General features: G+C 39.6%; 1 protein-coding gene across 4 annotated transcripts in view; it reads right to left on the reverse strand.

Moving 5' to 3' along the window:
• The window catches only part of MYT1L (myelin transcription factor 1 like), a 155,793-nt gene that overhangs the window by 138,839 nt on the left and 475 nt on the right, over positions 1-16,479 (reverse strand). For all 4 annotated transcript variants that reach the window (XM_024215781.1, XM_024215782.1, XM_024215780.1 and 1 more), the window contains exon 3: positions 16,322-16,384. In XM_024215781.1, the coding sequence (XP_024071549.1) occupies positions 16,322-16,384 (63 nt within the window). The remainder of the gene's footprint in view (positions 1-16,321; positions 16,385-16,479) is intronic.

The following is a 16,479-nucleotide window of genomic DNA, read 5'->3' on the forward strand; positions in this document are numbered from 1 at the left end:
CATCTCCCCATAAATATACAATAGTATTGGATCCTAACTTATTTTTAATTAAGAGTGATATATGATACACTATCAGGACATATGATATGCTAAATTTCATACAACCATAGTAATAAGGATTTTGCTTTGTCCAAATGGCAAATGAGTGAGGCTCATAATCAGTAGAAAGAAATATTATAATGGACCGTTCTTACTAATAAAAGGGTGTGAATGCCACCAATAAGCAGCTGAAATTATGGAAGAAACTGACAAAAATAGAATGATAAAGGCTGCAGTCTTTTCAGTGCTTATGTACCACATTCTCACCCCCAGCATAAGCTACAGGACATTGTTCTTTGTCTTACACAGTTGGTTAGGAGTCATTCAAGTGTGAAATATTCTAAATTCTGGTAGTTTGAGGATTGAGATGTTAAAACCTTCCTGTTTTGAACAAAAATAAGATTGTACCTTTTTGTAACACAGAGAAAATATGATTACTCTCCAACAGAATGGAAGCGATAGAGTTCCGCTACTCTATGGCATTATGAAGCACCATCTAAAATTGGGTTCTTTGTAAAGATGTTAAGCTTTATTAGTATGCATTTAGCAAACATACTATTATGGGGGGACTGTAGGTTTACCCACCACAATATTTTGTTCATAGGTGCTTTCCTTCTCACTAGGCTCTGGGTAACAAAAGTTAACATAAAAACCTGTTTAACATAAAGAGGATGTCTGAAATGCCTTTATCATTACACCTCCTTGAGCTTAATTTCCATGACAAAATTTAGATACAAGCTGTTGTGCCCTTCAGTTTACTGCTGAAGTGTAACCTTATAACGAAACCCCATCTGCCTTTATGGCCTTTCTTCCAGTATTTTGTAAATCTCTTGTCTGGACACAGAATTTTAATATTATGTATTTATTTTTCAAATAATCATTAGAGTTTTGTGCAATGTTTCCTCTAGGGCTAGATGAAAGCAATCCAAGTCCCTAGGCACACCTAGGCCTGGTCTACACTACCCCCCCACTTCGGACTAAGGTACGCAAATTCAGCTACGTTAATAACGTAGCTGAATTCGAAGTACCTTAGTCCGAACTTACCGCGGGTCCAGACGCAGCAGGAAGGCTCCCCTGTCGATGCCGCATACTCCTCTTGCCGAGCTGGAGTACCGGCGTCGACGGCGAGCACTTCCGGGATCGATCCGGGGCACTTCCGGGATCGAGCCGGGATCGATTTATCGCATCTTAACCAGACGCGATAAATCAATCCCAGAACATCGATTGCCTGCCGCCGGACCCTCCGGTAAGTGTAGACGTACCCCAAGACACAGGTCTCCCCCATGGATCTATCCCATGGTCCTGACCATCCCCTTGCTGTAGAGGAGCCCCCCCCCATACACTCTCCCAGAGACGCAGATGCACTGGCATGAGGCTCCTTCCCCTTGGGAGCAGCAGTGGTGGCAGCAGGGATCCTCTTTCCCCACTAGAGAGCGTGCAGGAGGGGACCCCAATACTTACCCCCAACAAAGGGAGTGTATCTGCTTGCATGGGTGGGCCAAGCCTGCTGCACTTTTCTTCTCCTGCCACACACTGGGGTTGTGTTGGCAGGGTGCCCCAAAAGAGTGTGTCTTAAAGTTAACACCTCCACTGAGATGCACAAGGCAGTTCATCCTCTCAGAGCTATTGTTTCAGGCTGTTTGCAGACTCAGGCTGACATCACTGATTCACTGATGCTCAATTCACATTTTCAAGGTTTTCTTCACAACCATGAGGGATAGCAATTACTTTTCTTTTTAAAATGAAAGCCTGACTTTTGATATAATAACATGACTCCAGGAGCTGGAGCCTTCAGCACAGGCCTATAATGCCCATGCCTTCATCTGGCCCTGCTTTCCACATATCTTGTGAAAAGGAAGAACACTAGTGCAGCAAAAGAGTTGAATTAGAGTCCATCACTTTCTAGTCCAGAATAGTGAGGATGCCAGCTGACTCATATCACAATTAAAAATATATATACTACTGTATATAATGTTACTTATTATAGCTGACAGCAAGCTCTATTAGGCTGTAGAACAGTCTTCGACAGGAAAGGAAAATAGTCTCCCAAGGGAGTGGAAGCCCCACACAGCACGATTTAAATGTGGCAGCTGGGCTGTGGGAGGGAAGTGGCAGTTTCCCATTGAAACTATGCTGCCAGCACACCTCCTGTGGCTAGACTTCAGAGGGGAAATGCTACAACTACCAGTTCTACTGCTCAATTTTAAAGGAGACAAGAGAGAAGGGCTGGAAGGGGACAGAGGCAGGCATGGACAAGGGCAGGAAGGCGGTAAGGGACCACAGGGTGAAGAAGGGGAAATGTCTGGAAAGGAGAAGGGCACAATAGGAAGGCTAGAAGGGAGTGAGGAAGAGGGCTAGGAGAAAGGGGACTAGAGGTAACATTTTCATAAGGGCCCAAGTAACTTAGGAGCCTAGATACCATTTTCAAAAGTTTTTAGGCACTTAGGAGGCTAAGGCTCTTTGAAAGTCGACAGGACTTAGTCTTCTAAATCACTTTTAAAAATGGGACCTAGGTTCCTATGTCACATGGGAACTCTTGAAAATATTACCCAGGGAGATTTTATGGGGGAAAATTATTTGTTTCTTTTTATCCCAATAATCCCAATTATTAACATCAACAAACTGCAAATGAAATAAATGGAAGTTGTGCCTATATATCTAAGGCCAGTTTGAGGTCCATAGTATGTTGGGAGTATTGAAGGGGGGATGAGGTCCCAGCCATGCATCACTGGGAACTGGTGCACCTCATTGTGATATCACGCAAAGCTATATCGCAATACAACAGGTAGGTGGTCTTTTTCAGTTCTGGATTCTGTAATGGTTTATTTCTGCTTTCATATGCTACAGAACACTGGAGAGTTTGGTCAGATTCTTTAGAGGGCATTGAGAATATTTCTGTCATGTATGCTGGATTCCTCTTTCTGCACCAGTTTTCTGCAGGCATGCCATAAGACAATGACCCAATTTACTCAGTGTGAGCAGGCACAAATCTAACTCCAGCTTACAGCAAGTTTCAGTCTGGCCCACAGTATTTCACAAAGACTGAAAAGATTCATGACTAGTTATTGTAAACTAAGCATGACAATTTTGAATGGTCTTCCCTGGATTGTGGTTTCTAAATCCAACAAATTGCTGTATTTTCCACTGAACAGTCAGAATTACAGTGGATAGATAATAGGCAACGTTATGTCTGTTTTATGGTTTTACTTAAATACTGGCATTTTAAATAAGTGGTTCCACTGTCAATGCCATTTTAACTGTTCAGTCCTACTTCCTCCTACTTCCTTTTAATATCATAATTGGAAACAGAACGCATGAATTCTGAGATATTAAGTTAACTCTGTAGTTGGAATTTATTTTGCATTCTTTCTAAAAATGATGCTTGTTTTAAAAGTCTAATTCAGATTCTGATCCACCTTTACTGTGATCCCATTAAATCTCACCAATTAAGCAAGGCCAGGCCATCTTGGTACCTGATATGTCAGTACCTTCAAGGAACACCAAGGTGATGCAGAAAGCAGCTCTGTGATTCATGAAGTGGCATTAAGTTACTATTAAGCCAATTCTCTAGACAGGTATCATGGGAAGAACATTACAGCTGGTGATGCTTTATTTCAGGGGTGAGGTAAAATAGAAGTCCTGACTATTTCTGGTCATTAAAGATCCCATTTAAGAGTAGAAATGTTATTTCTAGGGCCCTGACCAAATTTAAACTTATGTAATTAAATTCTGCCTACTTCAGAATTACTCCTGCAGTTTCGATTAGGTAAATTAGGTCCCAACCCAGAATGATTGCATTACAATGTGGTGAATGATATGACCTTAATATACCCTTTTATCTACTGTACCTAACATTGCAAAACTGTTGTGAGGCTTAAATTACTTACTTGTGAAGTGTTTGAGATCCACTGATGAAAAAGCTACAGAACCGTGAAACACTATTATTGTAACATGTTTTCTCAAAAGCAACCACCAAAAGGATTAACATATGGCTACTTGTACTCTGTATTTTTTATATACTGCACTGATGCAGCTGCGCCGCTGTAAACTCTGTAGTGTAGCCGCTCTAAACTGATGGGAGAGAGTGCTCCCACTGACTTAATTAATCCATCCCCAACAAGCGGTGGCAGCTATGTCGGCGGAAAAAGCTCTCCTGCCAACATAGTACCGTCCACACCAGTGCTTAGGTCAGTGTAACTTATGTCGCTCAAAGGGTGGCTTATTCACACCTCTGAGCAACATAAGTTATTCCAATTTAAGAGGCAGTAGACATAGCCTTAGAAAAAAGGATGGGACAGCAGGCCAGTGCGCTGGCTAATAGGTTTCAAGTATACTTTTCAGCAAGGTGATTACAGATATGTAAATATCTAGGATTAGAATTGGGGGTATTTGTGGGTATATAGCATACCCTTTTACTGAGCAAGCCAACATGTTTCCATGGCCTTTCTCCTGAAAAAAGCATTAGGGGCCTATCAGAGCTAGTAGGCCCAAGTCCGAAGGTGTAGTTGTCTGAGCTGGGGCCATAAGTTTCAGTTTCAAGCAGTTGCAGCACTCTCATCAGCAGAGAGAGACTCTAGCATGGCTACGCACTAGGACATGTCACTGCTCAGCCACAGCCACCTGTCTCATGCAGTGAGTGACCCACTGCTTCAAAGCCCCATGACAGCATAAGGGGATACCATATTGTCTGATGGCAGATTGGGAATAATGGGAGAAAGTGGTTATTTTGAAAGAGGGGACCACCATCTTCCTAAAGGCAGCATGTTGCCTCATTTCCGTTGAGAATAAAAGGAGGTGGCAGCCATTTTAAAAGAGGGCAATTCTTTGTGGAATTTTCTAAAGAAGAACATTCTTCTTCAGCCCTTGGTGAAGAAAAAAACCTTTCAGTTGTGAAGTCTTCCAATGTAGCCTATGCATTTCAGTGAGTTTTATCTCTACAGGAAGTTTAAATAGTCTGTGTTATTAAGATCATTAGGGACAAAAAATGACCTGGTGCTAAATTTCTTCAAGGATCCATTTTTAAATTAATATTAACTTAAATTAATTAACAGATTTACTCATAAATGCCCACAAAATATTGTGTGCCAAGGAGTAAGTGCTTGCATTTTGAGGAAAATACATTGTTATATATAACACAGTCATTGAATCTCTGCTTTCAGTGCAAAACTCATCTCAGACTTAACTATTAATGACAGGTCCTCCTAGAAGGAATCACAGCTAGCACTTCCATAATGAATGTTGGTCAGTGAGGACCAGTTGCTATGTTAAAATACCATATAATCACAGCACATACACCATAACAAGTAGTCATTTGCTAGTCTATCTTTGCTAGAACACATTTTTAATACAGGAGTAGGAAGGATGGCCTAGTGCATAAGGCACTGAACTGGGATTCAGGAGACAAAGATTCAATTTTTTGCTCAGATACAGATTTCCTATGTGGTGGTGGGCACGTCATACCTGTACCTCAGTTCCCCATATGTAAAATGAGGATAATGTTCCCCTACCTGACAGAGGTGTTGTGAAGATAAAATTAGTTATTGATTTTACGGGCATACAGACTTGCACTGGTCCAGCTGGGATTAACCCCATGGTATGGGCAGAGGAGGCCAGGTCTTCATGCCCCTGCTGGACATGCTCCAGCTGGGACCCAGGTACAAAAGAGAGCAACTCAGCTCAGTCGGGGCTGACTGTTGAAGAGGGAGGATGCCAAATCTCCAGCCCAGGAGCTACCAAATCTCCAGACTGTGGAAGCCAAATGCGCTGAGCCCCAGGCAAACACCAGGACAATGGAAGGCACCCAAGAGTGGGCAAGGTTGCCAGGAGCCGCCCAAGCTGAGGAACGCTGAGATGCTGGGGATGCCCAGACTGCCACACGAGGAGATGGGTTAGAAAGTGGCCCACGGGGACGGCCTATAGGGCCAGAAACTGTCAGCGTGTTGAAGTGGGATCCCCGCTAACACAGTGGTGGAACTCTCCACCACAGTTAGGGCCCTGGGCTGGGACCCAGTGGAGTAGGGTGGGCCTGGGTCCTCCTACATTAGTGGTAGGCAACCTCCGCCCCTTCAGGGTAATCCATTGGCGGGCTGTGAGACAGTTTGTTTACATTGACTGTCTGCAGGCACGGCCGCCCGCAGCTCCTAGTGGTTGCAGTTCACCGTTCCCGGCCAATGGGAATTGCCCACCACTACCCTATGTCCTACTGCCAACCCCACATCAGGGTGGCAGCTCCCTGACCTTAGGCTGTGTGCCAGAGAGAGAATGTCAGACTCTAGACTATTTGGTGCTCCGTCCTGCCTGAGGGCCTGAGCCTCTAGACTGATTGGTGCTCTGTCCTATCTGAAAACCCAGGGCCTCCAGACTGGCTCTGGCCATTAGGCTACGTTCCCCCGAGACTAAAGTGGTACGATCAAACCTAGTCGGGGACTACAACAGCCCTTGGCCTGCCCCCAAAGTGGGATGGGGCATACCAGCCTTGTGACACCTAGATAAATAGATAATTACAGATTTCATTCACATGATGTTACAATTGGCCAGATGGAGAAACTGCATTAGTTTCCTGCTTGCTGAACTAATCCTGCACCTCAGCCAATGAGTATTTTAAGTAAATTTACTAATAGTATTAAAAACTGTGTCAAAACCTGAAGACTTGCAACTAGCAACAGCTCTAGGAACAAACTAGTGAGAATTAATATTTATTATTATTTGTATTACTGTAGCACCTGGGATCCTAGTCATAGACAAGGACCCTATGGTGCTAGATATTGTACAAACACAGAACAAAAAGTCCCTGTCCCAAAGACCTTAAAATCTAAACACTGACTGGTGTTAACATTTGAGGATTAACATATCCTGTACCTGCAAAATATGCTTTACAATATTACAAAATATATTGCCCAGTACTGATTTAGGACTTGGTCCTTCAAACACACATGACTAACTTCAGTCACAATAGTACTGCCACTAACTACTGTAACGTATCATTTGCAATACTGCACAACACAGTTGGCCAGTACGGTATGAGAGGGGAAAGGTGCGGAATCAGGTAGGCAACTAGGAAACTAACTAACCCAATGTGACTACTCATCTGGCTAAAGTTACTCAGTTGCTTACAGGATCGTACCCTTAAGTTGGGCCAAATCACCACAAGCTGCATATCCACTTGGCATTTGGTTTTGTACTGTGGATTTTTTTTATTATTGTTATTGAAGATGATTCTAAAGCAACCAACCTCCCACTGTCCTGAGCTGACACTGCTAGAAGCAGCACTTCATATCAGCTACTAATAAGAAGTGATGTCTGTGGAAGGGCTGTCTCAATTTATTGAAGAACTTCAATAAAAGGTTTTTAAAGAAACATCATACTGGGGTTTTTTTTTTAAACTATTCTTTATCCTATTATTCCTCACAACCTTGTTTTTGCTCCTCTAATTCTTTTTCTTTTCCCTTCTCCTCTCTTTCTTTTCTCCCTGTACCCACCCAGGGGTTTTTGTCTAGTAGTGTGTTCTAGTAGCTAGATCGGGGGGACTGGGAGTCAGGTATCCTGGGCTCTGTTCTCAGCTCAGATATGATACAAGTGTCAGATACCATAGTGATCAGCATGGGATAAAGATATAACAACAACGTTCTTAATTTCCTGTTTCCCGTGCTACTTTCATCGCTCACACTTCTGCAAGTACGGCCTTCACTAAGAAGGGAACTAGGATTACAACAATGAATTAAGGGAATGTAGAGGACCATTGATTCATGAGGATACAGTATCATCCATGGAAAAAAGCTTGTTTCAAGATAGTCACCTTCTTTGTTGCCCAGAATGCTCTTTGGAAAGAGTATATATGCAGCAATTTGGTTAAACATGCAGTTACATATAGTGCATATGGCTGTTTATTATTAACTTTACACAACACCAATATCCATAACAAAGTTGTTATTAAAATGCACAACATTGAACAGCGAGGTGTCAAATATTCCTAGCTTATTAAACCTCAGTAATTATAATAAGGCTTTTAGCATAAAGAAGAGACTTAGGGCTTGTCTACACTTACTGAGAGGTCAAAGAGCGGTGATCGATGCATCGGTGGTCAATTTAGGGGGTCTAGTGAAGACCCGCTAAATTGACCGCAGATCACTCTCCTGTCGACTCCTGTCCACCGGATCGCAGATCGCTCTCCTGTCCACCAGATCTAAAAGAGTAGGGGGAGTCGACGGGAGAGAGTCTCCTGTTGACATCGTGTAGTGAAGACTATTACGCTATTTACGTAACTCAAATTGCATAGCTTAGATCGAATTTCCCCTGTAGTGTAGACAAGGCCTGAGTAGTAGTTCTATATATCCAAAGTAGGAAAAATACAGTCGGTTCTAAATATAAGTTCAACCCTCCTTATAAATAATTTTGAATTCTGCCTAATCTGCCAGATAGGGGCTTGATACACAGCCCAGTGGAGTTAATGAACAGACTCCCATTGACTTCAGTAGGCATTGGATCAGGCCCTTAGTTATTTATGTACAAGTAGGTAAATACTAGTGACAAAGTTGCAAGAATAGTACATAATAATAATTTCTTGTACAGTGTTTGCTATCCATACATCTCAGGACACTTTCTAAAGGAGAATAAATATCATTATTTCTCTTTTACATATAGGGAAACTGAGGCATAGAGAGATGAAATGGCTTGCCCAACCTGTAAGAATCACCTCTGCAGCACTGCCAATTGAGAAGTAGAAACCATAAATTTACCCTCAAACCATCTATTTCTATCATAAGAGCACATTATGCATTCACCCAAGCTACCAGACCAGCCATTCTAATTTCCTGTAGGTAGAAGACATGCAGTGGCCTCTTGGGGAAATTATCGCCCCAGTATTACCATATGTTCTTTCTTTTATTCCCTGTCCTTATTGTCCTCTCAGTCCTGATTTATTTAGTGGCTGACAGCAACACCTCCACACAGACCTTTCCACAGCAGACACTGTGGCTGCAAGTGAAGTGCTGAATGAGAAATATGCCCAGCACCTGCCATTTGAAAGAAAATGAGCATATCATCTCGGCAACACACACTGTACCAGCCCAGGGACTTGCTGCAGATCCCACTCCCAAATCTGCTGTTTGTTGTCACTGCACAGATGGGTCAGCACCCTCTGATAGCCTGCCTTTGAATTTTCTCTCCTTTATTAGGCTACTACTTCTGGCACATCAAGATTCTGAAACTTGCTGCCACTGAAATTGCTATTCCCAACCCAGATGGTGGTAGGAGGAATTGAACTGTGGTTCCTTTGTGCAGAAAGCCCTAGACACTAGCCACCAGCATGCAGAACCACACACCAATTTCTGGTGTATATTTTGTTGCTGTTTCAGACCCAAGTCTGGACCTTTTTAATCATTAATCAACAATTCAGAGAAAGAGTATATTGCTGAACCCAGACAGCAGCCAATACAGACCTCTAATACATTATGGATTCCCTGTCAGTACATTTATTTATTGTTTGCAGTGTTCCTTCCGAAATCCCTATGCTCTTTCGCTTACAACTGAAAATTAGCTGAAGAAAATATTAAACTGGATTTAATTAAACTGCTTATTAAAATATGTTAAAAAATACCCGAGTAATGAATTACATGCTATATAAAATATCTTTAAAGTATAATTCTTTTCATGTGCCACAATTTTAACAAAATATTTAGCAAATATATCACTAAATAAAATAGAAAGGCACTGTTTATTTAGTGCTGATGTACAGTTTTTTCTTAGGAAAACATCCAGGTGTTCATTTTATTATTATTGTGATAGTATAATAAAAGTTGGTTATTAGCTTAGAGTGAAATGAAGATACATTTGTCTTTATTTTCAGTATTCACCAGGATTTTTCACTGTGGCATAAAAATAAGAAAGACCTCACTGTTCTATGCTTTTATACTTTACACAAATGCATCAATGGACCTCGATTTTTGCACACTGTGCAACCATGCTCTGCTATCAAATTAATGTTAAAATATGTATGTCCTGACTTCTGATTTATGATATCATTGACAAATAGTAAAAAGGACAGGCATGCCATAAAGTTTATGGATGGAGTGATGGCATTCACAATGATGTCTCATAAAGAATAAAGGGGGGGGGGGAAGTTATTTATTCTTGTGGATTCAAGAACTAAAATACAGATAGATGGCTGCGTGCACAGAATTTTTCATAAATATCCCACAGTGCACCCTGTTGTACAGCAGCCATACATTAATTAGAGCATTCAGCAGACACTGCAATGTGTTACACTCACCCAAGTGAATCTTCATTTTTCACATGCAGGGCCTTACTAATTAAAATCAGCTTTGCAATTAAACGTGGAAAATTGTGTTAAACTTTCATGCGTGGTTTAGAAAAAAATGTATTTATTTTTAGGGTATTTTATTTTGATGCAAATGAATTTTCCATCAAAGTGAAACCAGTAAAAGGGAGGTATGAGGATTTCTCTTTTTTTGTATTATAGATGCGCCTCTCAGTTGCAAGTTGCAATGCTCCACTATCTCTCTGCCAGTACCTGGCCCTGTTCCAATGCTTTTAGTGAGTGCTATCTGTCAAGGCATGAATAATACAGCCCCTAGGCTGTCGGCAGAATCCAAATGAGGCATACATCAGGAAGCAAGCACTCGACTTTAGCTCCAGAACATGCTCCTGTGAAGACAGGCAATTATTCACCCACGGCTGCAGCCATGGCAATCAAACTGGTGGGTGAAAAGGTATATGAAATGAAAAAATTTGAATAAGAAATATGGCACAACAAGCCAGAGAAAATTCAATAATTTTCTAATAGAGAGATATTTGAGTCTTTTAATTTTCAAGTTTGGAGTTTGAATTATTTTTCTCAGTCTGTTCTAAAATGGGCAGGACTAAAACAGAATATATAATGCCAAAACAATAATAGTGTGATTTTTTTTAATCAAGAGAGCATGGCTTATTGTAAAGTATGTGCATATTTTAACAACAAATCTTCTGTTTTAAGGAACAGATCTCATCCTTCAAAAATTAAAATGATCCCAACATATCTATCTGTACAATTTCATAGATGCAAAGGACCAGAGACAGTACAGAGAGACAGTAAACAAAGGTTAATATCAAGTAACACTTTGGTGAGTAGTCACAAAGCAAAATACTTTTATAGAGTTGGTGATGAATCATATATTATAGATCCAAACATTATTTGTGTGTCCTCTCCCCACTTTTATGATACTTGTTTGCTTCTGAAAAAGGCTGCCTTAAATCTTACATGGAGAAAAATGGGGTGGGGAAGGGGGAAGCCCTATACTTCCAACATTAACAAAGAACACATAGGATTCTTGTCTGGATGTAATGTTTGGGTTTGTTCCGTTTATTTCACCCACATTCTACTTTCTCAGCGATCAAACTGCAACACACTGTTAGGGATCCATCAATATTTCCATTTTAAATCTGAAGGATTTATGATTCAGCCTTAAAAATTCATTCTGCACTGAAACTTAATTTGCATGGTCTTAGACTAGGAATGTTTTTTCCTCTTACCAATTTGCCATACAACGGTTTCAGCTGTTTTCAGTTATACATATAAAAAAATTACTGCTCCATCAGTTTAAAATTGTTTTCTGCTCATATTTGTTAAAAATGGTTTTCATTTTGAAGCATGTGGTATTTGGCAAGTGATTAGTTCATAATAGAACCTAATTGCTTCTGTTATTCAAGGGGAACGGGGGAGGGGGGAAATTAAACAACCATGTTATGGAGGTTTTAAAAATAGGCCGTTGCTCGGACTCAGTATTTTTTTAATGGAATCTAGTTAGAATTTTATGATGTATCTAAGTACATATTTACATGATAGACCATATCCATCTTTGGCATAAATAATGTGCATTTTAATACAAAATTCTAAATGCATAGCAACACAGTAGGCTTTAATACTTCCAAAGCTGCCATTTACATCTACTGGGGAAGTAACAGTGGCCACAGTTTGCTCTCAGTTACATAGGTGATGTGCCAGCCTAACGAAGAGAAGAATTTGAACTCATGCCTTTTAATTCATTGTTGTATATATAAGGGCCAGATCCTTCTGCCATTAAAATCAATGGTAAAACTCCCATTTATCTTAATGGAAGCAGGATCAAACCCAGGGATGTCTTCAAGTATTTAGCTAACAAAAACACATGAGATATTTTACCAGTGTGAGTAGTCCCATTATATTCAGTTTGACTACTCACAAGCAAAAGCATTTGCAGAATCAGGACCCATAACCACTCCTTGAAGTCACTATTATATCAACGAATAATTCATAATTTTTCAAAGTATCTAATTACCATGCATGGTTAAACAACAGTCCATAGTGGATCGGAGGGGTATCTAGTAAATACTTGCCAAGAAAGCAATCCAGGCAGCATGAACCAGTAGATAGTTTCTGGACTGGGACTCAGAAGACTTGGGTTTTATTCCTAGTTCTGCCACTGACTTGCTGTGTGACCTTGGGCAAGTCACTTCGACTCTCTGTGCCAGGGTGGCCAAACCTACTGACCTTCTGAGCTGCATATGACAATCTTCAGAAGTTCGAGAGTCGGAGCACAGCTGCCGGGGCTCAGGCCTTCTGCCCTGCGGGAGGCACCTGCTGGGGCCTGGAGCTTCATCCCTGTTGCTGCTGAAGCCCCAAGCCCCAGCAGGTGTGCCCCGTGGGGCTGAAGCCCTGAGACCTGCCCTCCCTGCTAGGCAGAAGCCCCTACCCCGGGGTCGGGGGCAGCTCCACAAGCTGCACTTTAACAGTAAAAGAGCCGCATGGGGCTTGCGAGCCACAGTTTGGCCACCCCTGCTTTATGCTTTTGTTTCCCCTCACTTATTGTCTGTCTTGTTATTTTGTAGTGCTTGATACTGCAAAGGTTTATTCACATGTTCAACTTTATGCACTGTGAGTAATCTCAGTGGCTTTAATGATATGTAGAGTTAAACACATGCATAAGTCTTTGCAGTACCAGGGCCTCAGACTGTAAACGCTCCAAGGTAGGAACTTCCTCTTATTATGTTGTATTCCTGTCACAACAGGGCCCAAGTCTTGGTCGGGGTTTCTAGCTGCTACTGTTACATAAATAATAACAATAAGGGTAAATTTTGCTCTAAGTTACACACGTACAACTTCTTTGCAGTCAGTCATGCTGCATGTGTGTAATTTCAGAGCAGACTTTGGTCCAGTGAATCAAAAATCAGACTTATTTGCATGAATCAGCACAATCAACTGCTACCATTTGTTAGGTCAATGTCAAAATTGGCTCCACTCCTGCAATTTGATTCAGGCAGGGGAATCCCTATGACTGAACCAAGACCCATTCACTTACATAGATATAAGGATCCACCAGTGATGACACAATTGCAGGATAGGAGCCTATATTTATAGAGATTGGGTTTTTTTTTATTATCATTAAAAGAAAATCAGGGGGATAAAACATCTTGAGGGATTTAAACCCAGAGAAGCTAAAGCTATAAACACTGCTTTCCCTTCCACCTTCCTATGTTCCCACCAAAATAATGAAGTGTCAGCCCAAAGATTTGTCTTACATTTGTATGTATTTACTTTGTGGGTTTAAATTAAATATATAAGAGTGATAGGCACCATGTGAAGCTGGATAAAATTATGTCACAGTTTGTTTGTTAAGAAAAAAGGTCAGAAATCCCAAAGAATTCAAGAGATCCCAGGAAGGAAAAGAAATTAAAAAATGCTGGAAAACTGTTAATTTCCTAACAGAAATGAACACCTTTCATTCATAATAATGAGCTGGTTTGCTATTGTGAATGGAAAGGTCATAACCGTATTAAACTATATTCCGTAAGGCTAAATGAAATTCAGTGGAAATATACAAACTTCTTGAACACATGGAATTTTTAGACTTTTTGATTTTCTTTTACATAAAATGTTTATTTTCTCCCCCCGCCCCCGATAACAACCAAGATTTGGGGGGGGGGTGAGTTTGAAACAAGAAAAATATTTTTAAATTATTTATTGATCAGATTTGATACAATAATTGAAAACTGATCTTTTCTGAACCAGAAACCATGTTGTGAACCCCAACAAAAATGGTTCCTAATAAAACTAATAGGAGATCTGCTAGTTGAATATAATCTGAGTAGTGGATTGACAGTCAGGGTGTTAAAAAAAAAAAGGGAGAGAGAGAGAGAGAGACATTCTTTTGCAAGTAGAAAAAAAGAGTTTTTGATACATTTCCAATTTTTCTACTTTCTGAGTCCTCCCCAAAAATTTCCTTTAATTAGCAACTCTGAGATTCAGTCTGTTCATGTATTGACACACCAGAATTATGTCAAGGAAGCAAAATCCAGAATTAATATTTCAAAACTGCACCTAATCTTATCCAACTTTACAGCTATTCCCTGTGCTTTCCATCTGAAAAAGGATCACACACACACACAAAGGTACAGCAATTCAAAAGTCAATGTTGTTGTGACTGTTCAAATGAAATTTCATTTGGAAATTATTTCCTTAGGTTGATTTCAGGAATCATGTTTTTGAAAACTGCATCCAAATCGAATGAAATGCAAAGAAGTGCACTCAGTTAATTTTTGTATCATTCATTTCCTGTGGAGGACATTATACCTTTATCATTTAATTGTTGACTATTCATGGAATTTCTGAAGAAAAAAAGGAGTTTGGTGCTATTCATTAATTACTGATGAGACTTGAATTTATATGAAGAAAATGAACAAAAGAAATGATATGTTTTGAAACTGGAAGTCCTAAATAGTCTTAAGGAAAATGATTTTTAATATTTCTGCTAAATTATCCAAATCTCTGATATAACTACAAAAATGAACGCGCCTTTACTTTTATGGAAGACAACATGATTAGAGCAAGAAATTTGAATATGCTAATAAAGAAAACCAAAATGGTTAACTTTTCCTTTAAAACAGCGTTCAAAAGAATTTTTTACGTTTATCACTTATTATTATCTTAATTAAAAAAAAATATTAGTGTGGACTTATAGGTCTTTGAAAAGAAACTAAGATAGTAGAGTAGGTTTATACTACCTTACACCTTTGGTTCAAAAATGGAATTAGTTGTTATTTAGTTTAATCCCTAGTGGATAAATGTATTTATTACAAAATATCCACTGAATTTGGCATGAAATGTTTATTCTTTAAATCACAATAGTTTCTTTATAATCTGACAACAATACTATTTATAAAAATCAATAATGAAAAAACACAAAAGTTTAGAACAATTTCATACTAGATTAAATAACTTGTTCCAGTTCAATAGAGAGAGGGCCAAAATGTCAGCCATTTTGTCTTCTACATTGGTTGTCATATGAAACAAGTTAAATAAAATGTACTCCATATATAAGAAAAATTGATTTATTCACAAGCTTATGTACTAACGGGTACATTTTCACAATGTTGTACAAGAAATGCTTAAACAAACTGCATACGAAACTAAAGTTGTTTTTCTGCATGTTCCACATGCTATTTTGAACATTTACACTGCAAATATAGAAATGTAAAGATTATATTCTAGACGACTTTCAGACACAGGTATACATAATGCAATCCTGCCTTGATGTGTTATTAGCAGTTAATAGCTAAACACATTCTCCTTCTGGAGATCTCTCCACTCACAGTGTAGGAGCTGAAGTAACAGTATTTACAACTATAGAATAATCATCTGAATTTCAAAGTCTCATTATCACGGATCTGTCCTAGACTTTGCCCTTTGAATCTAACCTCATCATTGAACTCTCTGTACTCAGAAGCTTATGTTTTCGTTCCAGTTATGAACTACATTAAATGATAGAAGTCACGCTGGCACCAAAATGTCAATAAGGTCAAATTTTAATTTGCCACACATGAACTACAGAACTGCATACAAAAACTGAGAAGATGGGAAGCAGAAACAAGTGTTGTCAGAAAAACAACGTCATAGATTTTGCATGACATTCAAGGTTACCACCTACATGATTAGGATGCATATAGAATTGTGCTAAGTTTGCTAAGAGAGTTTGGGACTTGTCCTCATTTGGATTGTTTTAGTTTTTAATTTACATTGTGCTTAAGTGTGATAGAATTTTTAAATATTTTGAGCATCCTAACAAATGATATATATAAGCGATAGAAATTAGTTGGAAAAAAAGAAAGAGAAAAGAAAAAATGTATGAAATTGAATGGCTTCTAGAATATCCAATCCCTATTTTTTATCATTGGTTGGGTCATTAGCAAGGTCAAGTCAGATAACTTGTTTATCAAATCTCTTCACTATGTTACAAAAAATTACAGCTATTACCTTCTGTGTCTTGCATATTTGCCACTAACATGACCACTGCCATCACAACCAGGAGTAGGACAGCTGCAAAAAGGAAAGAATTAATTATATAGGTGCCGGTATGCTGCAGGAAGATTATACTAAAAGCAGGCAGTAGATATTACAGAGATGGAGGGCAA

This window comes from Terrapene carolina, unplaced genomic scaffold (assembly GCF_002925995.2).
Source record: "Terrapene carolina triunguis isolate 2854851 unplaced genomic scaffold, T_m_triunguis-2.0 Scaffold42, whole genome shotgun sequence".
Lineage (NCBI taxonomy): Eukaryota > Metazoa > Chordata > Testudines > Emydidae > Terrapene > Terrapene triunguis.